This window comes from Fundulus heteroclitus, unplaced genomic scaffold (assembly GCF_011125445.2).
Source record: "Fundulus heteroclitus isolate FHET01 unplaced genomic scaffold, MU-UCD_Fhet_4.1 scaffold_44, whole genome shotgun sequence".
NCBI classification, from domain to species: domain Eukaryota; kingdom Metazoa; phylum Chordata; class Actinopteri; order Cyprinodontiformes; family Fundulidae; genus Fundulus; species Fundulus heteroclitus.
In genome coordinates this window covers 827,130-853,540 of record NW_023396857.1, presented here as the reverse complement: position 1 = coordinate 853,540, position 26,411 = coordinate 827,130, and the positions used below count along the sequence as shown (strand labels likewise).

General features: G+C 44.5%; 1 protein-coding gene across 5 annotated transcripts; it reads right to left on the bottom strand.

Moving 5' to 3' along the window:
• Positions 1-5,475: 5,475 nt before the first annotated feature.
• Positions 5,476-26,011, bottom strand: nyap2a (neuronal tyrosine-phosphorylated phosphoinositide-3-kinase adaptor 2a). Of its 5 annotated transcripts, none has more exons than XM_021312761.2 (7): positions 25,625-26,010; positions 19,816-20,032; positions 17,934-18,247; positions 16,347-17,390; positions 12,131-12,265; positions 8,948-9,060; positions 5,476-6,065 (listed from the first exon to the last, which is right to left on the bottom strand). In XM_021312761.2, the coding sequence occupies exons 2-7, from the start codon at positions 20,016-20,018 to the stop codon at positions 5,844-5,846; spliced, it is 2,031 nt and encodes a 676-aa protein (XP_021168436.2). In that variant the 5' UTR covers positions 20,019-20,032; positions 25,625-26,010; the 3' UTR covers positions 5,476-5,843. The 5 variants fall into 5 exon arrangements, with proteins under 5 accessions (XP_021168436.2, XP_012711747.2, XP_035987425.1 ...); XM_012856293.3 differs by having other exon boundaries at positions 12,131-12,268; positions 25,625-26,009; XM_036131532.1 differs by having other exon boundaries at positions 12,134-12,268; positions 25,625-26,009.
• Between the last annotated feature and the right edge of the window lie 400 nt (positions 26,012-26,411).

The following is a 26,411-nucleotide window of genomic DNA, read 5'->3' as shown; positions in this document are numbered from 1 at the left end:
GGATGCACTTCAGAGCGATGGGAGACACATGCCTGGATGTGTTCCTGGCGTTCTCCTTGCAAGCGAAGATCTGTTGTCTTTCCTTTTTGTGTTGTTTTAATGAATGTTGTAGGTGTGTGAACCTGACAGTCTGACACAGTGGAGCTCCAGGAACAACCTGATCCTGAGCACCAGTGAGACCAAGGAGGTGATAATAGACTACAGGACTGAACACGCTACTACATACTGCTTATTTACACATTACATTTTCTATTTCTATGCACATCCTTTCCCTTCTAAGGGTGTTTTATCGTTTCTTCCAGTGTTTAAAATGTTGTTTGTATTTTATATGTAAGCAGCCTAAGGCAGGAGTCTGGCCAAATGTCTTTATGGTTTCATGATGACAATAAAGAATAATAAAGAAACATTTTTCTGAAGAGCTGAATCCTGACAACCACACCTGCACGTTTTCTGCATCTCCAGCCGGAGCAACAGGAAAGCAATCCACAAACAGCCAGGAGACCAGAACCAAGAGAACAAGCTGGACTCTGGGTCAGAAAAATCCACTTTATTCATATTTTGTCTTCCTGGATGAAAACAGAATCAAATGCATCAGATTATATATATATATATATTTTTTTGTTCTCACAGATTCAGTAAAAATGAACAGTGCAATAATCTCAGAGCAGGAAACCCCACCGGTCCATCAGATTCTCACAGTGCCGGTCCATCAGAACTAGTCCTGCCTGCACACAGGACTGATGTGAAACAGCCTCAGAGTTGGAGCGCTCTTCATCCTGAAGGGTTTTGCTTCTCTGCTGAAGAAACTCGGGTAACTCATGTTGCCGTTCACAGAATACGTTGAAATGCTTCCATGAACTAATCAGAGAGCCGCGTCTCCAGCATCTCTGCTTGTTAGCTGATCTTTGCACAGGTTAGAGCTCAAAAGTATTCAGCATTTTAACAGATCTGAGGAAACACAGTTAAAGATCATCTAAAGAAACTGCAAATAACAATAATATATGCCGATATAATATTAATTACAACAGAGTCATGTTTGAGAAAACCTTTACAAACTCAGGAAGTGCACTTAGTTTTCTGATGTGCAAAAGGAGGAAAAAGTGTTTGAGGATTTCAGGTTGTTTCATGTTGGTCACAAACCGCAGGAAGGTTTGTTCCTGCTGGTTCATCAGGATCAATCCGCTGCAGGAACCTACAGATTATCCACGCCCACAGTCACCTGACGGAGGTCAGGTGACTGTGAGGATCCTAATGAGCCGTTTGAGCAGATACACACTGTGATGTGTAAATGACTGTTATCCAGCAGGACACCCAGAGGGAACTGTTTTCAGACAACATCCAGGAAGCTGAACCCGGGTCAGTATGGGTCTGCTCCCCCAGTGTTTAGTTTCCCTCGATGGAGGGACTTTATTTTGTTGCAGGGTTCTGCTGCTGGGTCCTTAGATTTAGGTTTGCTTCACTAACTGTGAGTTTTGACTCTAGAAATTAAACATTTATTAAATAGCTTTGTTTAAGAAACTCTGCTTCTCCTCCACATACAGATTGTAACTACTTGGTAGCATTAGCCACCCACAATTTCTTGCTAGTGCTTGTCAGTGTTGCCAGATCTTGAGACAGTAACTATTAAAACGAGCCCAGAAGAAGCGCAAAAAACATCCCACCACACTGTAATGCAGCGTGCGTTCCTGTACAGTATGTAGAGCTGAATTCCTGCCCACCACAACTTTTCCTGTTCTGAGGAAAAAGGGGGCAGGGTCTCTTTAAGGCTTTTGTTTATAGTCGTATTCTGTAGCCCGAATTAGCCCGACTATGCAGTGTAAAACAAGTCAAAAAGGAACGCAACCCTGACTTTTGAAATTTACAAACGACTTCATTAAAGAAGCGCAAAGTCTCTTATAATAAGCAGACTTGGCAACACTTTAGGTCTAGGTCTTCAAGGAGGGAGTATGTGAAAACCCTGGCTTCAAAATAAAAGACAACGCTTAATTCTGGGGTCAGCTACCTTTTCAATTCAAAGAGCTGCTACAAAATATCAATTTATAAACATATACTAAATGAAATGTTTCATTTCGAAGGCTAAGGAAGTTAAATTAAAACATATTTTCTATCCTCTTTATTTTATAGAATGAGGCCATCTGAGTAATATGGAAATAAATATGGAAAACAAAGAAAGATAAGTAGCCCATTTAAAGATTTAAAGCACATAGATATTATTAAAAAAATATCAAATTACTATCAAAATCCTTGTAGCTTTAGTTTCCCTCTGTTGTAACTATTATGTGCAGATATTGCATAAAAAGATAGAGAACTCTTAAAATCACTTCATAACTGAAAACATTTTATTTGGTTTTATAATAGCCACAGTGGAGGGGCCAAGGAGCCACATGTGGCTCTGGAGCTGCAGGCTGACCCAGATCTGTGTCAGAGGTAATTATTTTAGTGACAAGTAGTTTGAGTGGGTCATTTACAACCTCATAATTATTCATGTTGGAAGAGTGGAAGCCTCACACAACCAGCAGCAAAATACCGCCTTCTCCCTATAGTGGAGTTAGCCTGGAGTCAAACTGGAGTCAAACTGGAGTCAATCTAGAATCAGACCGGAGCAAGTCTGGATGTGAACTGGGCACCAGTTGGAGTTGAACTTGATTCTGAAACCAGGATCTGAGATTGTAGGCTCAAACCTTTAGGAAACTGGAATCAAACTGGTGTCAGAAACCAGAATCAATAAAAAAAAAATAATCATAGAGTGATGTATCAGAAGCAAAAGTGGCATGAAAAGCTAATGTTTAACTAGAAATTTAAACTGGATTCTCGCTGGACTCTTTAGCCCCTTTTCCACTCGGCTCCGCCCACTTTCTGAGCATTTCGCCAACCGTTTTTTTTTTTTTTTTCAGGGTCCACCAGGGTGTCTCCAGCTCTGCTCAGAACACGCTGCTTTTCAGTGATTGGCCAAAGGCGAGGAGAAACGAGAAGGTTTTCTCAGAGGAAGTCCAAGAAAAACACCTTCAAGCGACGACATTAATAATGTGGACCACCATGAACGGAGCGTGTCAAACTGAAATATAAATATACTATTTACAAACCATGAACCACACCTGAAGGACTCAGATGGGTGCGCTGTATTTAATAAACTAAAGCCGGACGTATACTGTATGACTTTTTGCCCTTTTTGGGCCGATTCCTCAGTCATGTGTGAATTGTTTGGATCGGGCTTCATTTCAGCTGCATCGTGCATGGTGTAGCATCCAGGGCGTAACGAGGGGCGATCAGCCTCTCACCACCACCTCCCATCAGGAATCAGACGGTCGGATGAAAATCAAACATGTCTGACATTCAGTCGGCCCCCCTGAGGTGATGGTGAGCGCCTCCTGCTGGTGAAGCAGAACTACAAGCATCTATGAGCCGATTTCCCCAACCTCGCGCACTGAGCATGTGCAGACAAGGGAATTCTTCTTCTTCTCAGAGGAAAACACAGGAGTGGAGAGAATCATGATGGCGGTTCGTGTGACCTTGAGTCAAACTACGGAGGAGAAACTCGTAGAATTACCAAGGCAGCGCGTCTCGTTCTAGTGAGCCTCATGTTTAACAGAGAGCATCGACACTTACGTCTTTTTCTTCTTCTACTGTTTACGTTTGGATAGACGAGTCCGACCAGCGGCATCTCTCTACGCTGTTGAGTCTGACGTGGTTTTTGGACGTACAGTAAGAACAGAGATGGTGAGCTGTGAACTTTTAAATCCTGCGGTTTGAGCTGGAGCTCCAACGATTGAAAACATGGTACAGTGTACGCCCGGCTTAAATTAGATCCAATTTAGCAAGGCTTTTCCTCATTTTACTCTGAAATCCATAAAGTTTTGTTTCTAAAGAGTGTTTGGTTCACAGATTTGCTGTCGGTCGCCAATAGAAGCACTGAAGTGGGAGATCTCTGTCTTCTCAGTTTATTCCTACAGGGGGCGCCCTCCGGCTGTACCACTGCATTCCCTTACCCGTGCAGGTAGAGAGATCTGGGCCTTATTTCCCAGTTCAGGCTAATCTATGACCCAGACATTTATTATTATTATTATTATTTACTAATTCAGGCTGATCTTTCATATTTATTCTGGTGGATTATTTTATCCATAACAATATTCCAGACGTCAATTGAGTAGAGCCGGTGGAAAAGGGTTACTAGCAAAGGGAGACTGAAAACCAACCTCGGGATGAATAAAAAGTTCACAAGTTGCAGACGAGCACAAACCAACAAACAACCTGCAAAATATCCTCAGTTTAAAATATTTTAATATAAAAACATGTTCACGTTCCGACTACACTCCACACACAGACGTCACCATCTTTTCTTCCAGAAATATAAAAACACATCGCAGAGACGTGCTTAATCTTCTTTTCAAACATAGACTTCGTATTTTCTGCTACACGACTGTCAGACTTAAAAAAAAAAAACATCTGAATCTTTTACAGATAAAAAAATAAGAACCAGAAAGACGACAGAAATCTCTGCTACACCAGAACAAGCGCGCCCGCCTCCTCTCTGCTCTCTGATTGGACCGCAGGAGGATGACGTCACGAGCACGTGATGCGGACCGCTGTCTGGAGATCAAGCCTGGCTGAAAGGATCAGAACCGGACCCAGATCAGAACCAGGGTCCGTTTCTCAAACTGCATCTTTTGAGTGAGTTTCCTCACTGATATAACAGACAAACATAAAGCTGCGTGGGTTCAGGGTGAGGTTGGCAGGAACACATGATTTATGCTAACCTGTGGAACATTAACGATGTTGATGACAGTGTTCTGATCAGTGTCACATGACAGGAAGTAGGAAACCTGGGAGCAGGTGGATCTTCAGGTGGATCTTCAGGTGGATCGTCTTTAAACTGAATCAATGATTGTGTGAAAGCAAAGTCAGACTCATCAAGAAAGCATCTGGTTTGGGATCACCTGAAAGCTGTCAGCAGCTGGCGTGGTCGGATGATGAAACATCATCATCATCATCATCATCATCATCACCATCATCATCATCATCGTTATCATCATCATCACCATCATCGTCATCATCATCATCCTCATCATGCTCATCATCACCATCGTCATTGCCATCATCATCGTCATCCACTTCCTCATTACCATCATCATCATCCTCATCATCATTATCCTCTTTCTCATTACCATCATCATCATCAACGTCATCATCATCACCATCACTATCATCATCCTCCTCATTACCATCATCACCATCATCCTCATCATCATCCTCATTACCATCATCATCATCACCATCATCCTCATCATCATCATCATCATCATTATTTTAGGGTCCTATTCCTCATTACCATCATCATCATCATCATCCTCATCATCATTATCCTCTTCCTCATTACCATCATCACCATCACATTCATCATCATTATCCTTTTCCTCATTACCATCATCATCCTCACATCACCATCATCATCCTTATCATCACCATAATCCTCATCATCATTATCCTCTTCCTCATTACCATCATCATCCTCACCATCACCATCATCATCCTTATCATCACCCTAATTATCATCATCCCAAACATATGACTAGTATCCTCTTCCTCATCATCATCATCATCATCATCCTCTTCCTCATTACCACCACCATCCTCCTTTTCTTCAAGATCATCACCACCACCACCATGATGGTGTTGTAATTACCATCATCATCATCATCATCATTGCCAACACTGCCATCCTCCTCCTCCTCCACATCTTCACCATCTTCCTCCTCCACATCATCTTCACCATCATCATCATCATCGTTCTCTCTGAGCCAATGGAAAACATTTCTCTGGATGTCCCTCTGGGTGTCTCATAGGTCTCATATAGCGGTGTCCCAGAAGACGGTGGTGGCGTGTCCGGCGGTGGTGGGTGGGGCTGAGTACGGCGGCGGCTGCTTCCTCCTCCAGCTGGGCAGGTTGGGCATGCTGTCCTGTTTGCACAGGTTCTTTTCTGGCCGCTGACGAGCTTTTATCTCTCGGCACAAAACTCTCTTTTTCTCGATCATCTCCATCATAGTGGCGTCGCCGCAGAGCCACGGCATCTGGTGATGAAGAACAGCTGGTCATCATCAGCACACCACCGACCACATGCTGCTGTCCACACAAACTGAGCCTCATTGTGCGGGTTCAGGGTTAGTTTCAGACACAAACACCGTAACAGTTTGTAAATGTGGCAGCACAGACACTCACCCAGCAGCAGTCAAGGGTCGGATTAACTTTTCTGTACTAAAGCTGAATGATCCGTGTTCTAAATATTTCTAACTGGCAGCTTTTTCACCTGGCATTCTGCATTTGTGTGAAACTCAATCAGTCATTAACATGGAGCATTTTTGGCCCTTTCACCTTTGGGTTTTATGCTAGCCACATTTTCTGGGCCGTTCAGAGATTTGTTGTTCTTGCCGGTGTGCCGGTGTGCAAGTACAATATTCTACAACGTTCTACTGCATGGCTGATGGTCAAAAAACGGCCAGACCTGGTTCTGAGCAAAATTTATGGTTAACACAACTATCAACAAGTCCACTTTTGTCTCGTCAGTCCACTGAATATTTCCTCAGAGTTCTCGGAGAAAATCAAGATGTTTTTGGTAAATGTGAGATGGACCTTTGCGTTCTTTTGGGACAGCAGGGGTTCTGTACGTGGAACTCGCCCAATGCTTCTTTCATGTTGTTAATTCATGAATCCTGACCTTAAACTGAGGCAAGTCATGCCCACAGAGCTTTAGATGTTGTCTAGGTTCTTCTGGGATCTCCTAGATAAGTCGCTGAAGCACTTTGGAGTAATTCTGGTGGGCCGAACTCTCCTGGGAAGGTTCCCTACTGTTCCGCGCTTTCTCTATTTGTGGCTCACACTGATTTCCTTTTGCAAGCTTTTAGCCTACTTGATATTGTCAAACAGGTCTTATTTGAGTGATTTCTTGATCCAACAGCATTAGGAATGAGTGAAATTAAACCAAAAGTGTGGTTAATTGAGGAGTTATTCCTGAATTATTTTTCATGTTTTTCATTTACATGTTTGGATTTACTCAGGTTATCTTGCCTCATTGTTCGATTGTAGGAGCCCTTAATAATCAAGCTCCATCATATATCAGAGCTCTGATTACCCCGTATGTTCCTAACAGAGCACTTCGCTCTCAGACTGCAGGTCTGCTGGTGGTTCCTAGAGTCTCTAAAAGTAGAATGGGAGGCAGATCCTTTAGCTATCAGGCTCCTCTCCTGTGGAACCAACTCCCAGTTTTGGTCCGTGAGGCAGACACCCCGTCTACTTTTAAGACTAATCTTAAAACTTTCCTTTGTGACAAAGCTTCTAGTCAGAGTGGCTCATGTTACCCTGAGCTACCTCTATAGTTATGCTGCTATAGGCTTAGGCTGCTGGAGGACATCAGGGTCTATTTCTCTCACTCTGCTGAGTTCTCCTACTGCTCTCCAATCTGCATTGTTTGTTGTTATTTCAGCTTTTAACTTTTTGTTCTCTCTGTCATTTATCTCTTCATAGAAGGTACACCTGGTCTGGTGTTCTGTTAGCTGTGACATCATCAGGGGAGTTTCCCTTCAGTTCCTGTTCACTGGATTCCTGTCCTCATCTCATCTCGTCTTCTTTGGTCTCAGCTGCTCTCCATATCCTCCTGGTTACCTTCAGCTCTGCCTGTCTCACTCTGCCCCGCATGCTCCTCTGTATTTAACTCCCTGGTTTTCATTTGTCATCGCTGGTGTCCTCCCTGGACTTCACTCTGTGCTACTCTGTTATTTAGTCCATGCCTGTTGATGATTGTCCTGAGTTTATTTTGCACGTTTGGACCTTTCTTGAGTCTAGGACAAACTCTTGATTGCATCGTCTGAGGTCCTGTGTGCCCTATGGTCCCGCCAAAGCCTCACGGTCCGTGACAACAATGGACCGAACAGCCGTTCTGATGTGAAGCCAACCATTAATGCGAAGAAACCAGAACATAAACAGCAGTGGTTGCAACAAAAGGATTTGTACAAAAAGAAGAAACTTACATGAAAACTGTGACACTGTAGACTCAGACAGAACAAACAGCAGACAAGACAACATGTATGTTTTATTAGAAAACATTTGACACAGAAACACAACCACAGGACAAGGTGACTGATGCCAGGTGAGGTCTGGCTCAGCTCCAGTCCGGTTCGACAGTTTAGCGCCATGCAGGATCTGTTCTGCTTTGAACGAGCTCTAACTAAAGGAAACTGTGTTGAAGGTAGTGAAAAACTCCTGCGACACATGGCGGGCCGTACAGACCGGACTGAAACTGGGCCAGTGATGGTGTGCAGAATGCGTAGCAACAGGATGGAGCACATTTGTACAAAAACAGGGTCAGATACAGATCAGGTTGGGGCGGGGGCGGTGGGGATCAGAATGGGAAGGGGTATGGAAATGGTGTTAAATGGTGGAGTCATGTATCAGCTGGTTCTGAGTCAAAATGCTTTAAAATGTCGGCATGGTCAGGATGTGTGAAAATGGAGTTGGTCAGCATGGGTCAGAGCGGAGCGGAGTAAATATAGGAATGGGGCACGGTCAGTTTGTATCAGAGGAGATAAATTGGGGAATTTGCCTTGATTGTTGATTTTATGACACTTCGTGAAGAGCTTTTAAAGAGTATTATTGTGTTAAAGTGCTTCAGAATGACTCACTGTTAGTTCAGCATCAGTGTGGTATTAGTGCTGCTGTTAGAAACTTCAGCATGTTAGTAGTAAAGTGTTACTGAGCCGGCGAAGGGTCAGCTGCAGGCTGTTAGTGGTTAAAATTCAGATTAAGACTGACAACTAGGTTCAGGAGGAGGTCTGAAGCTTCTGCTCTCTGATTGTTCACCAAAGTTCAGTCCTGTGTGAACATTTCAAACACATGTGGTCAGGACAGGTGACGCTGACACAAGGAAACAGGTGAGAGGGTTGATGGACGGGTGTCCTACCTGGCTGAGGGCGGGATGGTGGGACTCATGGAGGTGGCGTTGTGGCGTTCCGCCCGGAGACGGGACCCCTGACGTCGATGCAGATCGGCCCAGTTTACTCACAGTCTTTGATTCTGCAGAACCAGACAGCAGGACATCAGTCACCTGACAGACATCAGCTGGTCACCTGAGAAAACTAGTAATCCTGGAGAAGAAGGTATTGGTGGTTAGACCTGTTGGTTATGAAGCGCTAAGAGGTTCAGGATGGTTGAAAACAAAAACAGACACTGTCCAAATGGTCATCGACATTAGATCAGTCCACTTCCAGGGTTCACAATTAAACCGGGCATACACTGTACGATGTTTTCAATCGTTGTACTCAGCTACAGCTCAAACCGCAGCGTTTAAAAGTTCACAGCTCTCCATCTCTGTTCTGTACGGTCCGACGCTCTGATGGTCTGACTGCTCACCTGTACGTCTAAAAACCAAACGTCGTACTCAGCGCCGTAGAGAGATGGCGCTACTCGGACTCGTTTATTCGGAAGCCCAATTGTAAACAGTAGAAGAAGAAAAAGACGTAAGTGTCGATGCTCTCTGTTAAACACGAGGCTCACTAGAACGAAACGCACTGCCTTGGTATTTCTATGAGTTTCTCCTCCGTAGTTTGACTCCATGTCACACGTACCGCTGCCATGATTCTCTCCACTCCTGTGTTTTCATCTGAGAAGAAGAAGAAGAACTCCCTTATCTGCACATGCTCAGTGCGCGAGGTTGGGGGAAATCGGCTCGTAGCTCTGCTTCACCAGCAGGAGGCGCTCACAATCTCCTCACGAGGGCCGACTGAATTTCAGACATGTTTGATTTTCATCTGACCGTCTGATTCCTGATCAGCAGGTGGTGGTCAGAGGCTGATCGCCCCTCGTTACCCCCTGGATGCCTCACCATGCAGGACGCGTGATGCCGCTGAAACTTGGCCTGATCCAATAAATTATCGCATGACTGAAAAATCTGCCGAAAAAGGGAATAAAATCGTACAGTGTACGCCCAGCTTTAGACAACCTGAGGTTCACCTTAGCTTCAGAAACTTTAGAAACGACCAAAATACTTAGAGTGTAAAATTGAAACCAAGATTTTACATTCAGTGTATGGAGGACGTTTAACCACCGTATTCCTGCTGTTTGGCATTAAATCAGACCAAACCTTTTCTTGTGTTATGGCAGTTAGGATTATCAACATTTTTATCTTTGCAAAATGTAAGAATAACAACAGAGAAACTGTCTTTAATCTCAGAGGCTCGCATAAAGCTGCTTAACAGAATTGCTTTTAAATGTAAATTTATGTAACTATCATGTCAGATAAGCACGCTTAGCTTCGGTCACGAGTTTGTTGGATTGGCCTCGAGTCATCTGGAGGAAGGAAGGAAGGAATCAATTAAAATGTACCAGAAAGGAAGGCTGAACATGCAAAGCAACAATAGGAAGTACGGTGGAGGAAAACACTGATCACCACAGGCATGAAGATGAGTGGATGAACTGGGGAATAACTGAAGGAAAGGAGATGTTTATCCGCACTGAGTGGGGGTTGTTGGAGCGAGGAGCCGGTGAGTCCAATCAGCTTAATGCTCTGCAGCTGTATGGGGAGTCTGACTGGGGAACAGGACTAAACACTGGCATCAGAAAACCTGAACTCAGTGAATACAATAAAAAACAAGGATGATAAAAATACTAAAACCTGAGAAAAACAAACGTTATACCAGAAGGAGAGAACATGACAAACGATCACAAAGTAATTCTGGCAAAAGCTACTATTTCCTGTTTATCAATGGTAAGCAGTAGCTGTATAACTTTGTGCTGCTATACTACCTTTATTTCATTGGGCTTCATACTCTCAGTTTTTATGAGTGATGCCATTTTGTATTTTTTCTTTAATTGATAATTTAATGGTTCATGCCTTTTTATAAACATGTTATTATTATGAAAACATTTTGAGTCTTATCCAGGAGTTTTTGTCCCCAGAACCGACAAAGACTCCTGGATAGGTTTGGAAACATTTCCAGAAAGAGCTGAGCGAAAGTCCTTTTGCCTCTGATTCAATCCTGGTTGAGGTTGCTGTGACGTGGATAACTTAGAATTTACACAGACACATTGTTTTCATCCTTTAGTGTCAGAAGACCAGGAAAGCTCCAGGACCTGACGGTATTTCCCCTTTCTGAATGAAAACTCGTGCTGACCAACTGGCCCCATCGTCACCCAGATCTTTAATAAGTGTCTGAAGCTGTGTGATCTTCCCTCGTGCTTTAAATGCTCCACCATCATCCCGGTCCCCAAGAAAGCACCACCTCAGTGTTAAATGACCCGCTGCAGTTTGCTTACTAGGCCAACAGGCCCACTAGAACCAATCAGAACCGGTGTCCCCCAGGGGTGTGTTCTCTCCCCCCTCCTCCTCTCTCTGTACAAATGGCCGCCTCAGCAGACCAAAAAATGTTGTCTTCCTCTATTTTTGAACACAATGTATGTATTTACAAGAAGGAAAGTAATTTTATATGTGTGTGTCGTATATATTTAAAATATCTGTACACTGACAGCAAAGTGGAAACAAAGTCATCTTTCTTTCTTTGTAGAAATTTGGTGAACTAAGCTAATTCTGATTCATTAAGGAACCCGTTTAACTTGTCAGTGTTGTTAGTGTCGACAGGCAGAATAGTTAGAATTAAGTGATTTGTCAAAGCAGTTTTAGAAAGAACAGTATGTTTTTTATAAATACATTTAGATGTTAAAACATGAACTGTCCATACAGAGTGTCTACAGCTGACCCAGCTGGAGAGGAACGGACGGCCGTTTTGTCAAAGCTGTGAGAAGCTCACAGACGTTTTTTTGTTTTGAGATATTATAAATGTAGCTGAATTCCTTAAATCTAGATATTTTTTGTCTGCTTGTCAATTTGCTGTTTGTCACTCAGAACAAACTGTGGTCAACTCTATCCAGAAGCAGCAGGTTTCTCTGAATCGTGGATCATTTCTCATCGTTCCTCAGATGAATTTAAACAAACTGAAACCAGTTTACCAGCTTCAGTTTTAAACAAAAACTGAACTAAACCGTCTGTCTGACTCCAGCCAGAGTCTGCGGTGGGTCTGGTTCGGGTTTGGATCCATCCAGCCTGGTCTCCTGCTGATATTACAGTTCAGGCTTTGGAGGATCCACTCACCTCCTCCTCCTCCTCCTCCTCCTCCTCCTGACAGCATCATGGTGGGGCTCACAGACGACCTCCCCATCCTGCTGGACACGGGACTTGCTTGACCGTCTCTGTCCTTACTGTCGTGTCTGGGCAAAGACTTTGAGTCTGCTGCAGAAATGAAGCAGAAGCACATCCATGCAGACATGAAGAAGCCAACAGATCTCATCATTTAATCTGTTTGTTTTACACAGAGGGCAAACAAAACCGCAAAGAGTTGTTTAATCAAGAGGAAACTTGAAGAAGAAAATGTGAGCGCATACAACAGAACATTGAACCTTTTTGAGTGAGAAGGTTTGACGGAAATGACCTGAGCATTCGCCGTAACTGAAACACGTTGGTTGTTTTTGACGTTTTTTAGCCTGACGTCACACTTTTTAAGCCACTGATCTCTCACCTGCACCAGCACGCTGCTATTGGATTATTATGGCTTGTCTCCTAAAGTCACTATGACCTGACGACACCTGAAACATGTGATCACTGGAGACACGAGAACTGCATATTAGCTCTACTGTCCGCTGATTGACAAGGTCAATTTACTGAGCAGGATATGAGTGTCTTTGTTTTGTCTCAGGGAGAGGCCGCTGTCAGGTGTTAGTAAGAGGCGAGAGCGAAGGCCGGGCAGAGACAGGGCAGACGAAGGCTGCAGCCGGACCGTTGGGTGCGATTACTTTCATCTACGTAATCTCTGCTCTGTTTCTCAATAAAGTGCTGGAACTTGAGCACTTCGCCGTTTCCTTATTCAATAAGTCTGGGAAGTCAGTTATTTTTTGATTTTCCTACCACACACGCTCAAATAGTTGAGTTGCAGTGAAATCTAGTGGCATTTAGTCCAAAGTGGACAGACAGGAAATAGGGTTGAGAGAGAAGCAGCAGAGGTCCACAGGTCTGGAGACAAACCTCGGACAGCTGGACACGAGTTGTGTGCACCACTCCCCACGCCACCACTGTCCCGTTATGGCGCGTTCTTACTTTACTCTGAAACTCAATACTCCGAGTTCCCTGTCATAAACTGCATTAAGGAAACCTGCTAAAGTTGGACCTCTGACCAGGAAAGTTGGAGTTAGCAGAGTTTAGTATCTGATACGGCTTCTTGTTCAGAGAATAGGGTTAATGTTACGGGTAAACCGAACCGGCCCAAGGCAGAATTTAATTAAGCCACTGCTTAGGGCCTCCAAACCATCAGGCCCTCCAATAAATGCTTGCATTTTAAACTTAAATTGAAAGATCTGTTTTAAATTTGAATTTAAGATTTCTGGGTTCCCTTTAACCACAACTCCCAGATTCCACCAAATCTGTATTGAGTGGCTGCTGTTGATGGTGAAGGTCTAAACAGGACAAGGGTCCCAGCATTAGAGTCTGCTTAAGGCCTGTACAACATTGGGCCATCCCTGTTAGAATAAAGTGTAAACTAAGCCTTTCTGAGGGTTTTTATTTCTTTAAACCAATGACACACATAGAGATGTTAAACACACTGTGAACAGGGAACTAAAAATAAGTAATATGTTCTTCAAATGAATGTGATTTGATCATGTAAATAAGGTTATCTGCCAATTGAATGAGTATTTTAATATCTAAAATAAGATAATTAGATATACTGCACTTGAAATAAGATGATGGAGATGAGTTGTTCCTATTTTAAGTGCAAAAATCTTATTCCATTGGCAGATAATTTAATCTTGCTGCTCAAATCAAATACAAATACACTCATTTCAAGAAAAAAAATACTTTTTCGAGTGCATCTACTTGTCAACTCTTTCTCTTTGAGTTTAGGTTATTATCACTATTGAGAGTTAGCACTAAACAGTGGCAGCCCTCACATGAATGAATGGTGTCCTTGACATCCCCTCCTCTTCTGCTGCCCCCTTAACCACTTAAAATACAGGAAATGATGTCACCCTGAGCAACTGCCCACGTGATTCATATCAAAATCTGCCACTGGCCCCGCAGCAACAGCAGATCTCACTGTTTTCCAACTTGCAACAAGAATGCTCTCATCCTGGGCGTGATGTTAAACCCTAAAGACACAACATCTACAGCAGGCACAGACGTTGATCTCTGATTGGTTAATGGTCTCCATGAACTCCTGGTTGAGAGCTGATCCTGAGAAAGAATCAGAACCAGTAACCCGGCCAGCCACGTTGATAACGTGTAGCACTCTAGTTCTGGGTCAATCTGGGTCTGCTCCATTTTAATCCGTTTGTGGAAAGGAGAGACATTCAGCAGAACTGCCCAAGCTGATTGGTCGAAACCGACACCTAGTGCCCACCTACCAAAGGTTGGTTTCAGCCAATAATAAATAAATTAATACGTAATCAGCAGGCATTTGAGAAACGACATAAAGGTAAGCTAGTCAAGGCGCTTCTTCCTGTTGTATCGAAGAATGGCGTACCGCGAGCGAGCTATTTTTAGAAACGTAACGTCACATCACGTGGTACGCGGTAGGGCAAGCTTGCTGTGTCCTCCGCTGTTTCGCTGTAAAAGAGCTGTGCGTTAGCCTTGGTTTTACTCGGTAAACGACTGCTTTTTCCAAATCTAAGACCATGGTTTTTAAACATTGTTGCTATGGAACGTGCAACAGCGACTCGAGCTACGATTGGCCGCATATGAAGGATGTTTTCTTCAATAATTTCCCGAAATTCAAGACTGCCAAGGAGAAATGTGTGCGCTGGGTACACCGGTGCGGTCAGCCTACACAACAGTTCAACCCGGAAAAAGTTACCAAATTCACGTACATATGTAGCAAGCATTTTGTTGGAGGAAAGGGCACAACCGAAGAACATCCAGACCCAATTCCAGCGACATCTAGTAGTGAACAGGTAAGAGTTTTTTGGTGTTTTATTGAAGCTTAAATCTGATCATACGTCGAACAGTTCACGACGAAACGAGCCATCCTTTGTTACACTTTTGTCATTTCTGCGTGTCTATCCTGTCTCGCGACATTGGCTTAGGTCCCTAAGTTGACCATGATTGTTTGTTTTGTCATCATTTCAGCTGGAGAAGTACAGCTGGAATTTCTTAAGGGAAAGATTCTGAGATGTAAACAGTTGTTTTGTAGCTAACTATTGGCAAAATATACCGATTCCTGGACGGTGATTATAAACAGCTGACGACGCCATGAACGCCGAGCAGGAAAAAACCCCAAAGCTTACCGTTCATCAACTCGGCCAGTTTTCCAGTCTTTTTAAGCCCTCGACACTCAAGCCATCGTTTGAGCTGAAGGTTGGTGTGTTCTTCGACAGTGCGACCAGTAATCCGTGCGCCTGGAACATCGTCTTGCGAAAGTTTAACGGCTGCAAAGTCGGTCATATCACTGTTTCTGTTGTGCGTCTAATAGCTGGTGGCTACGGGCGTTCTCTACCTGTGTGCCCTACCTAAGCGGCAAAAGGGGTGTTGCTCTTGAGACGGTGACGTCACGTGAGCGGTACGCTATTGACCTTCTTACGAAACAGATGTGAAGCAGCAGCTACGGTGCGTCCTCCATGTTTATGTTGGTTCGGCTGTGGGCTCTACAGCTTTTGATTTCATCACAGCTGGTATGTCCCGCCTTAAGCCTCAATACTGCAACGTGATTGGCCCGAACCGTTTTTGGTTCGGACACAAACGGTTGAAGCCGGAGCGGTACAAGATGGATCCTCGTGTGTTTGTGAACGCACAAATACCGCAAGAGTTCAGCTCGGAGGCCAGGTTACAAAACCAGAGCTTGAGGACATGAAAACGACCAGTTTGAGCACCGATGATCTGGATTGGTGGAAAAGGGGAAACCGGGGATGTTTCTCCATCAAATCAACATAAGATTTTAATATCGTCTCAGCCAATGGAGCCCAGTTTCACCAGCATGACTTCAGGAACAATAAATATGTCAGTTTGATAAGAGGCTTATTAAAATCCGTCAGGCCACATTGTTATTCTGGTCTTAATCAGGAATGTGTACTACTGAAGCTTTGTTTTGTACCTTTGGGGTACTGCTGTAGTACTCTGCCTGCTCGGCTCGCTGCTTCCTCCGTCTATGTGGTGTATTATGAAAAATCGTGGTGCTGCTGTATCGATGTTCAATGGACTAACTTTCTTCCTCATCCTCTCGACCTTCCTCTACCGGAGAGGTAACGCCTTAGCTGAGGTAAAGTTCTGCTGCAGTTCCGATAAAGTACTTGTGCATCAGGTCTTCAGCATTCTGTGACATTCTTACCTTCACCCTCTCGGCTCTTCCTCCTCCCAGAGCCTCTCTTCATCACCTGCCTGCCTGAGGCAAACAGGTTGTTGAGCTCGTCCAATGGACTCGTCGGAGTCTGTGACCTCGCCGAGACGTTGTGCATGGAGCCGTGGGCGGAGGAGGAGTTGCTTAGTTTAGCCCCGCCTTCCCCCGCCCTCTGCGAGGATGATGATGATGAGGAGGAGGAGCGAGGCATGCTTCCTCCAGCTATGAGAGTGTCATAAGGGGGCGGCCTCTTCAAACTAAGAGGAGTCAAGGAGCGCCCCATGCTGACCGGAGACGGACATGCCGACTGGCTGCGGGGGTAACCGTGACCGCTGTGGGCAGAGCTAGAGGACTTGTAGAAGCTGGAGGGGAGCGGGGGGGCAGATGAGCGACCAGAGGATGTGATCGTGTGAGTGTGGGACAAGTCCCGGTCTCGATCTCGATCCCGATCTTTGCGGTGGTGACCGGAGCTCTGCGGTTGCTCTGCACCGCCCGGTTTATTCAAGCTAACGTTTTCTAACACAGGCAGACGAGTTACGTCGAGGGGGGTGAGGGGGGACTCGTCAGAGTTGGGGGAGCACTGAGCCGGGGCAGGTGGGAAGACGAGCAGCGGTGGACGGTGGGTCAGGAGGTTAGGGAAGGGCGGAGGAATGTCGCAGAACGAGCCCCGGGACGACCACGCCTCGCTGTCGATGATGGTGGACTGCACATCCTGCAGAAAGTCCTCCAACATTGGGTACTTCATCTCCTCATACACCGACTCGCTCTGCTCATCGTCCACGGTCTCCTGACCCTTCATCTCACGCAGGATGTTTCCCACCATCTCGATATAAACCGGCTCTTCGTCGTCCGTGTCTCTGGATGCTGGACTCTGACTCTGAGACGAGGATTTGTCGCCGTGTAGGGAAGACTTCTTGCTGCAGTGGTTACGGATGTAGGATTCATCAAAGGAGGAGCTCAGCTGAGTGTTTGGGTCTCTTTTGGGTTTGGGCGGAGGCATCTTTTTGGATTCTTCAGTGTGGTGATGGTATCGAGCTGCAGACAAACAGAGGAAGCTGAAAACCAGACAACCTTCTCCGTTCATTCACCCTTCATGTTGGATGGCAGTAGTGACCAAAAGCAGGCGGAAAGCACGATTTAGCTCTACCTGTTCAACCTGAACCTGGTTTTATCGGCTCACTGTCCTGCATGGTTCAGACGTGTCCCCTGATCCAACACACCCGATTCAATTAACATCAGCAACCAATTAGCATGCCGTCAGGTTCTGCAGAAACCTGCTAATGACACAGGTTCTAGAAATCAGCAGCTAGCAACAGAGAACAATCTCAGCCAGGCGGCCTGTATGTTCCCGCTCCAACTCAACCGAATCAAATGGCTGAAGTGGCTCTTCAGCACATCATATTCTGCAGTCGCCTGCTAATAACCCATCCATTCAGTCATGCAGGTGTGTTGAACCAGATGAACACCTAAAACATGCAGAACACCACTGAACCAAAGCCTACAGGACAAGTTCTGGACCCCTGTCCTAAAGGACATGGAGACTTTCTTCTTCAATATGTGGTTCAGTGTTGTTCTCACCTTCTGAAGGTTCTCCACCATCTTTAGTCTCCTGATACTCTCTCTTTATGAAGCCAGAGACTCCATCCACCGCCTCAGAGCTGCTGCTGAGTTTTGTGTTGGGGTCTCGCCTAGGTTTGGGTGGGGGTTGCTTGCGACTGTGGTTGGAGTCTTCCTCCCCTCCACCCACCGAGTGAAGAGATTGGGACCGGACAGTGAAGCCTTGGCTGGACGTGGGCAGTCGGTCCTGTGGCGCCGGCATTGTCATGAAGCCCATCCTGAAGTGTTTTCCTGCGTATGCCCCGTCTGAAGCCATGGCAACATCTTCCCCGATCCTGGAAGAGACCAGAACATTTGGTTGGTAAGCATCAACGGACAGAAGGAAGAAGAGATTTGGTTGGTTTAAAGGGACAGAGGTCCATGTCTCAAAGTGGTGGACGTTGAGGATTAGAAGGACGGTAAGGTTGCAAAGAACAAAATCCAGAGACAAATTTAAAGGCATACTATGCAACATTTTTCAGGTAATTAATGTGTTCCATACCGTTTTGGATGATTAAATGAGTCATTTCAGGTCGAACAAAGGTTTTCTCGGCCGCCCTGGTGGTCTGTGGGGGAATTACCGCACTTGCCATTGCAGGAGCAGTCGGCCCGCACACACAGGCTCAGAAGTCTGGTGCATCGCGAGAGTCGGTCTTGCTTTACCGCGAGAACTGCTACACGCCCCCAGTGAAAGGTGTGCTCGTTGGTAGCGCAGTGGCGATATTTGTGCAGTTATTATGGCGGAACCAGCGAGAAAACAGCGAAAGGGCTCTGGACAGAGAGAGGAGTCGTACACGGGGGAACATCGGGCAAGCTTTTTCAGAATGGCGAGAGCTAAAAGAAAAAGAAGGCTGCAAGGCTGACGCGGACCTCGCGTTTCTGCTGATGCGATTGTAAGTAACATTGGAATGGTTTCTCTCTCTCTCTGTGCATGTTCATACTTTCACTGTGTTAGTCATTGTTTGTACTGCCGTTTTTTTCCACTTTTCGTTGCGTTCGCCTGTCTGCTAAGCTCAAAACAACCGCGCCTGGCTTGACGGAGAAACCAGGAGAACAGCTGAGCATCTTTATGACAGTGCACTTTTACTTTCGCCCTCTGGGGGGAGCCTCGCTGGAAAATCAACCCCGGTTGCATAGTATACCTTTAAACATAAAGCGATTTTGACATCCAATTAAATGTAAAAAGGAAAATAAAGACGATGACAAGCTAAGATCCTTGTAAGGCAGGGGCCTAATAGTCCAGCTCTTAAACGTTGGTGTCCTGCAGCCTTTAAATGTGGATCAAAAATTGCCTCCTTAGCACGAATTAAGTTCGAAGAGTTCTGCTAATAAGCTAATTATTTTATTCAGGTGTTCTGAGGCAGAGACGCTTCTAATAGCTGCAGGACACTGAGATCCTTGGCATAAAGTCAAAGAACCTTGAATCACATACAGACCTTTAAGCTCCTAGTAAAGGTTGTCTCAGTCCCAAAGCAGATGGATATTTATCACTGACCTGTTCAGATTCCTTCATGTTAACACATCTAATTGTCCCCAATCCAATCTCTGCAGCAGAACTAAACTTCCTCCTGTTCGTTTGGCCTGTCGTTTAAACTCAGGCCAAGGTTACCGCCAGGCATTTCTTTGGACATAAAACGACCGGCTGTCAAAACTCCTGGTTTATGACAAAACATCCCATAAACAAGGAAACTGGAGATTTTAGAAGAACTCATGGAGTCTGAGACATAAAACGTTCCATTTAAGACCTGCAAACAGAACCTGCAAACTTCTTAAAAGTTTATAAGAATAAAAGCTGACTAAGTGATACATGTTAAATGAAATGAGTGTGAACATGATGATCTGAGTTTCAAATTAACATTTTTACCTCTTGATAGCCTCTTCTTGCCGTCTCTTTTTCTGGTGTTTCTCCTGGAGGTAGGTCCAGTTGGTCTGGTTCCGTACGCGGTCGCTCTCTCTGGCGATGTCAGAAGCGTTTTGGATCACCAGACCGTCGTATGTCCGAAGCCCGCTGTCCTCCACGTACTGAAAGAACCTCCTGAAGGAAGACGCCTCCTCCTGAGAGCTCATGACTCCCTACCGATCTGAGAGGAGGAAGAGCGAAGGTTATTGGGTTAGCTTTAGGCGAGGCAAATTAATTAATTTAGCACATTTCAGTGCAAGGCTGTTAGTTCACCGTGTTCCAGCAGTCAGCTCTGAAAGCAGAGCTTCAGTGGAAGAACATCTGAAGAACATTTGGTGACCTGGGAACCGTCACCTTCAGCTATAACTAGAGCCATCGGATGTCATTTGGTTTCATGATGATGTAAAGACGTTGAATCAGCATCCAAATCAAACCACGTTTCCTCCATTTTGAGGCAAATTGAGCGCCTTTTACACTGATTTGGTTTTCAACAGACCAGCCAAATAACTCTGTGAGAAATTATAAAGAATTAAAAAGTAAATAAATCATTAAGAACAAAAACATAGTTAAAAAATACAAATGAAAAAAAAAAATGCACGAAGGTGTTGAATATTTTTTAAGGATAAAATAATCCACTGGAATATCGGAAGTTTTGCCTCACAGAGTTAACATTTAGGGCTTTATGAGGAGATTTTTGCCTCAGCCATGGCGAGAACAACGAAAAGGTCTTTAAAGAAAAAAACTGTGGACTTGTGAACGCAGTGACATTATTTTTATAGGTTGGATTTTGGAGACTCGCTGCGCTGATTCGCCTCTGCCATCCTCTGCTTTCTGCATCGGCAGCAAAGGAGAGAGCCTGCCTTCAGTGGTTCGATCGGGGCTGGGCCCTCCTTAGAGACAAAACTTAATAGCTTTCAGTGTGTTTAAGATGAGAGAACATCTCACTGAATCCACAGATCTGATTTAGGTTATTAAATACAGCATCCCATGCTGCGTACAGAAAGCTGAAGAGTCCTTTATCTTTTCTTTTGCTTCCTGCAGGCGTGGTTCATGGTTTGGAAATAGTTAAATTATATCAGGTTTGGCCCACTCTGTTCATGGTGATTGTTAATATTAATGTTGTCACTCTTCAGTTTAACTTCCTTTGAGAAAATGTTCTCGCTTCTCTTCGCCGCTGGCCAATCACATCTCAGCTGTGCTCCTCTCTGATTGGCCCAGCTCCTGAGCCGGGTCAGAAAAATCCGGGCCAGAGCTGAAAAGACTCGTGCTGAAATGCTTCCAAGCAGGAAGAGCTGAGCAGAGAGCGACCAAACGGAAATAAAGATGCTTTAGAAGCAGATGCATCGATCTACAGTCCTGACCTCTTTCTATGGGGGCCAGAAACAGTAATACAGTGTTTTAAAGGTTATAAGAAAGGCAACAATGTCATAAATGTTTCATGTTAATCATCTTTGTCTAGATTGTTTTTCTTCACATTTGCATTTTATTTCAAAAAGAACATTATGCGGCTTTTGCCTTGTTTTGCTAAATGTAACATATGCTCAAGTCTAATTTTAGGTAAAGGTCACTAAATCTTATTTAAAATCAAGAAACATAGTTGATAAAAGCTGAATACATCTTTCGTTTGAAGATTTTTCTGCCCAGGACATCTTAGCCTATAGGGGGCGTCACATGGCACAGCAAGTTATCTGTAATTGTTGCCATAAGAAAAGATTCTCTTGCTTTTTTTCTGCCTCGTCCACAGGCATCCCCCCCCCCCCAATGATGCTGAGGTTATTTTTGGATTGCAGCTTCTACTTTTGTGCTAAATTTAGGGACAATTTAGGGAATATTTCAGGAATCTGAAGAGCATTTGACCCCCTCTGGTTCAAATATTGCATATTTAGGCTGAGATCCTTTAAAAGATGATTTGGGAAGTATGAAAACTTTACTTCTGGATGTGAAACGCACAAAATAAAAAATAAACAATTTCTACTTTGCATTAAGAACCCATTGGATTTAGAGAAGTGTAAACAGTAGAATAGACTGGTTAAACTGATTACTGGTTCTTTAAAACAAAATATGAGGTTTTTGATATCTCAAAATGTGATTTCTCTGGGGGGAAAACACTTTTGAAATCTACAGAATATCTAATTTGTTTAACTCAGTTAATAAGAAATATCTTTACTTTTTCATACAACTTTACCAAATAAAATGTTTTTTATTATTATTGGGTTGGCTTGTGTTCAGTTGTGTTGGGACAAAGATGGACTTTCCCAGGGCGTAGATCACGCCAGAACCGCCACTGATGCCAAGTCAGGAAAGATATCAGGAAACCGTAGAGAAGTCAGTTTGGGAAAGATTACGAGTAAATTTTAAAACCACGTCATGTTTCTATGGAGACAAACTGTTTCAGAGAGGGAAACATTTTAGACAGATGTTAATCTTTGCAGGAGTGGACATCCCAACAAATCCTGCCTAAGGTAGAGCAGGCGATGCTGAAAATGCAACAAAAATCTCAATATCAGACTCTACAGCCATCCGTTAGCAGGTTAATGTTCAATATAGCAGAGTTAGAAAAAGACTGAACAAGTATTGATCGTTTAGAAGGGTTGATGCAAAAGTACTTTTCTTTCTAGACAGAACATGGGCGCATAGGAATGAAGCAGAAGATGTTTGGTCAGATGAGACCAAAGTAGATATTTGACTAACATGCACAGCAAGAAACCAAATGCTCCGGTTTTCCACCGTAAAAGGAGGATTTCTCTGCTGAGAAGCAGCTTCTGTCTCTCTCTGGGATGGAATCAGGTGAAACTTCATGTGTGACGATTTGAGATGTGAAAAAAGATGTGGTCACACATGTTGAGGCAGGACAGAGCTGCTGAATTAAGAGCTTGAGATCTTCATGTCCCTGGAGCCCACCAACGTTTGTTTAACTAATGATCATCTGAAATCACACTGAGCATGCCCAGTACGCTCTCAGTAAACAGCTGTGGGGCACAAATCCTCCGGCCCCAGGCTCAAATCGTCCAATCAGAATGCTGGAAATGCAGATGTTACGACAAATGTATTTGTATAGAACATTTCAATACAAGGACAATGCAAATTGGGATATAAAAACAGAATAAAAGCAAGTAAACAAAAAAACGAAAATTTAAACAAAATAAAATATAGGAAATGGAATCTAAAAGCAAATATCAATGTAGTGTTGGTTGTCCTTGTTGGATCATTGAAGGATTGATGTGAATCTTTTCTGTTCAATACATGAACAATATGAGTGAACCTTTATTTGTAATTTTATGTATAAAAATAAATTTTGCTTATATAAAACGTATTTTCTACTGTGTTGGTGTATGCTAATTTATCTGTTTCATTTAATATTGATCAAAGTCAGGTTGTATTAATCACACAAAATTAGTTGCTGCTAATAGGTGTTGAGTTTTTGTGCCGTACTTATCATGACTGTCAGAGACGCCGCTGCCCTGGAGTATAGATGCCATGAAGTTAACAAAAGTTAGTTTATTAGGATTCAAATTGAAATCATGTTGAAAAGTAAAAGAATTAAATAACCGAATGGAGTAAAGATGAGCGATGGAAACAGTGAAAACAGCTTCACTTCCTGCTTGTTGCACTTTGACTCTGAAACCTAAAACACGTCCTCACCAGAACCAGAACCAGAACCAGAGTCAGACTGGATGCTGTTTTTTTTTTTTTTTTTGGATCACAGCTGCAAAGGGTTTAAGACAGATTTCTGATGCACTGGCTGTCACCCAGAGGCAGACCTAAATTCCTCAGAAATGTTCAATCCTCTGATCTGCGATGCCTTGGACATAACTGGCACTTATGCTCAGCTAAATTTACTGATTGAAAATATTCAAACCCACTAAAGGCACGATAAACTTCAATCCACGGTCTTTGCAGGAAAAGTACCTTGTTAATAAAGTCTTTTTGAATCCTTCTGCTCTCTGTCGGCGTCCCCTCCCCCACCCTTCGTCTCTCAGCATCCTTCTAAAAATGGAAGAGAGAGTCCGCCAGCTGTAGCCTAGCAACAGGAGCATCTCTCAGAGGAGCATGATGTAATGCTTCCTTGTACGTGTCTGATGAAGGGGAGACGGCGAAGAGAGGAAGAGGAGGCGGTGAGGGACAGATGTTCCTCCTAACGAGGCTCTAAGTGACCGGCGGGTCAATGTTTGGAAGATAAAACTCTCCTGCTGCTCCACCCAGAGCTGCCTGACGCTTCATCTGCTGCTGATGTGATCATGTTCAGACATAAAGTCAGTTCATTTAGGTAACGTCTTCCCAACCGCCGGCCCAAAGACCCGAACCCAGCTTTACTCTGAGTTCTGTTTCCTGACGGTTCTGCCATCGTTTCCGACTCCCTGCTAATGCTTTAAGGTCCTGAGAACCGGACAATCTGCTGCATGTGGAAAAACAGCAGAGAACGCTCTGAAGAAATGCTGCGAGCAAGAAGTGGAAGTGAAACAAGCAAAACCTGAGCTGTCAGGCTGAAAAATGCCCGGTTCTCCAAGTTCTGCACGGAGTCCAAATGGAACCAGAATCTAGCTGGTTGTGGTTCCACAGAAAGTCCGCCTGAACTAAAACCAAGCACAGGAACCGGCAACAGGAAGCGCAGTCAGTAACCACAGGCTGGAACAAAGTGTGCTAACCAGAAAAAGAACCTGAAAACAGGAACCTGGGCCAGTAACCAACGACAGGAACCAAGGACAGAACCGAGAACGGGACCTTAGAACAAAAAAACAAGGGTAGTAACCAAGGACAGGAACCAAGAATAAGAACCAAGAACAGGAACCAATAACAGAAGCCGGGAACAGAACCCCCTGACAGGAAACAAGGACAGAAACTGAAAACAGGAACCAAAGACAGGAAGTTAGAACAAAATAGGGACAGTAACCAAATTACAGTAAATGAGCAATATGATAGGTACAGGACACATATATCTAAAAAATGGATGGATGGATGGATGGATGGATGGATGGATGGATGGATGGATGGATGGATGGATGGATGGATGATGGGTGGCCGGTCGCAGCAGATGGCCACGCAGCAGTGGTCCTGGTTCTGGTCCTGGTTCTGTTGGAGGTTTCTTCCTGTTAACAGGAAGTTGGATTGCTGCGAGGTTAATGACTCAATCAATCAGCGGAGCTTCGTTAGGAAACTTTTCACCCTTTGCTGTGATTGCCTGATGAATCTTTAAGCTCCCCGTGTCACTAAATCTAATCTGTCTACATAATCATGTTGTTCTGGTATGAATTTGAGTTATTGGGAATTTCTTTGGGACTGTAAATCAGTTGGAACCATATTTCTGTAACGGGCTTTGAGAGGACAGATGTTGTGAGTCGGTGGTTTGTGAGTGAATGAAATGGAAAATTGAATGATGGATGAATCTGAAGCTTCACTCAATGAAACAACGACCTGTTCAGTCCTGTGTTCCTTTGGTTTGGTTGGAAAACGTTGACCAGGCAGCCATATTGGATCATGCCTGGGTCACTTCCTGTCTGAAACATCTCAGGTGTGTTTTTTTGCTTTTATTTCCATTCTTAACTTCCTCGTTCATCTTTCAAAACAAGAACTTATTTAAATTGAAGTAGTTTAAAGAGTGTTTCCTGTTTGCGGATCAAAGATGGCGTCCATGTTGGAGGGAAAGGGTTCGGCGTGGAAAGGAGCCGGATGTGTTTTGAACAGACTCCACTGACACCTCATGGGAGCTCCATATTCAGCTAAAACACAGCATTAGGACAGGAGGCATGCTGAAGGCATGAAGCAGGAGGCTTACCTGAGGAACAGCGGGGACTCAGACTCCCTCCATCCTTCCTCAGCCCTTCCTTCAGTCCGTCAGTCCTCCCTCTGCTCACAGATGGAGGGATGGAGCCTCCTGACGGCCGGAACTCAGAGGAAACGATGACTCTGATGTTTTTCTGCAGCAGCGACGATCCACCCTTCAACACCTCCTGCTGTCACAGCCTCCTCCTCCCCTCCTTTCCTCCTCTCCTCCTTCCCTCCGTCCTGTCATAAATCCTCGCACTCACACCCTTCGGCTGCGCACACGACGGTCGGCACAGGAGACAGGAGGCTGAAACCACGGCAACCTGACAGCATCCTCAGCATCCTCAGCATCCTCGGCCCGCTGGCTCCTCCCCCTGCTGCCGGTGGCTCGGTGTGTGTGTGTGTGTGTGTGTGTGTGTGTGTGTGTGTGTGTGTGTGTGTGTGTGTGTGTGTGTGTGTGTGTGTGTGTGTGTGTGTGTGTGTGTGTGTGATGATGTCACACGGTGCTTCTTCTCCACTGCGTGATGTCACAGCTCACTGGTCGTCTGATCATTTAACGAAAACTCATCCGTGGATTCGGATCCCGGAACCGGACACGGTCTGGTTCTTGCTGGGTTCTGCTGTGCTGAGCAGAATCTTTTACGCGTGACTGAGCAGAACCTGAAGCAGAACACAAGGAGAGAGACAGCTGTGGCAGAACCTAGTAGGTTTTAATGGTTTCAATAATGATGGGCTCATAATGAGATCCAGAACCTGGAGGAACATTTTCTCTGCTGACCTCACCAGTCCGAACCGAT

Bases quoted from the DNA above. Each gene is read 5' to 3' on its own strand.
- nyap2a (XM_012856293.3), bottom strand. From the start codon at position 20,018: ATGAGCTCTCAGGAGGAGGCGTCTTCCTTCAGGAGGTTCTTTCAGTAC. The intron at 17,391-17,933 runs GTGAGAACAACA...GTTTGTCTGCAG, and splicing joins TGGTGGAGAACCTTCAGAAG to CTCGATACCATCACCACACT. The intron at 9,061-12,130 runs GTGAGTGGATCC...CTGGTTCTGCAG, and splicing joins AGGAGGAGGAGGAGGAGGAG to AATCAAAGACTGTGAGTAAA.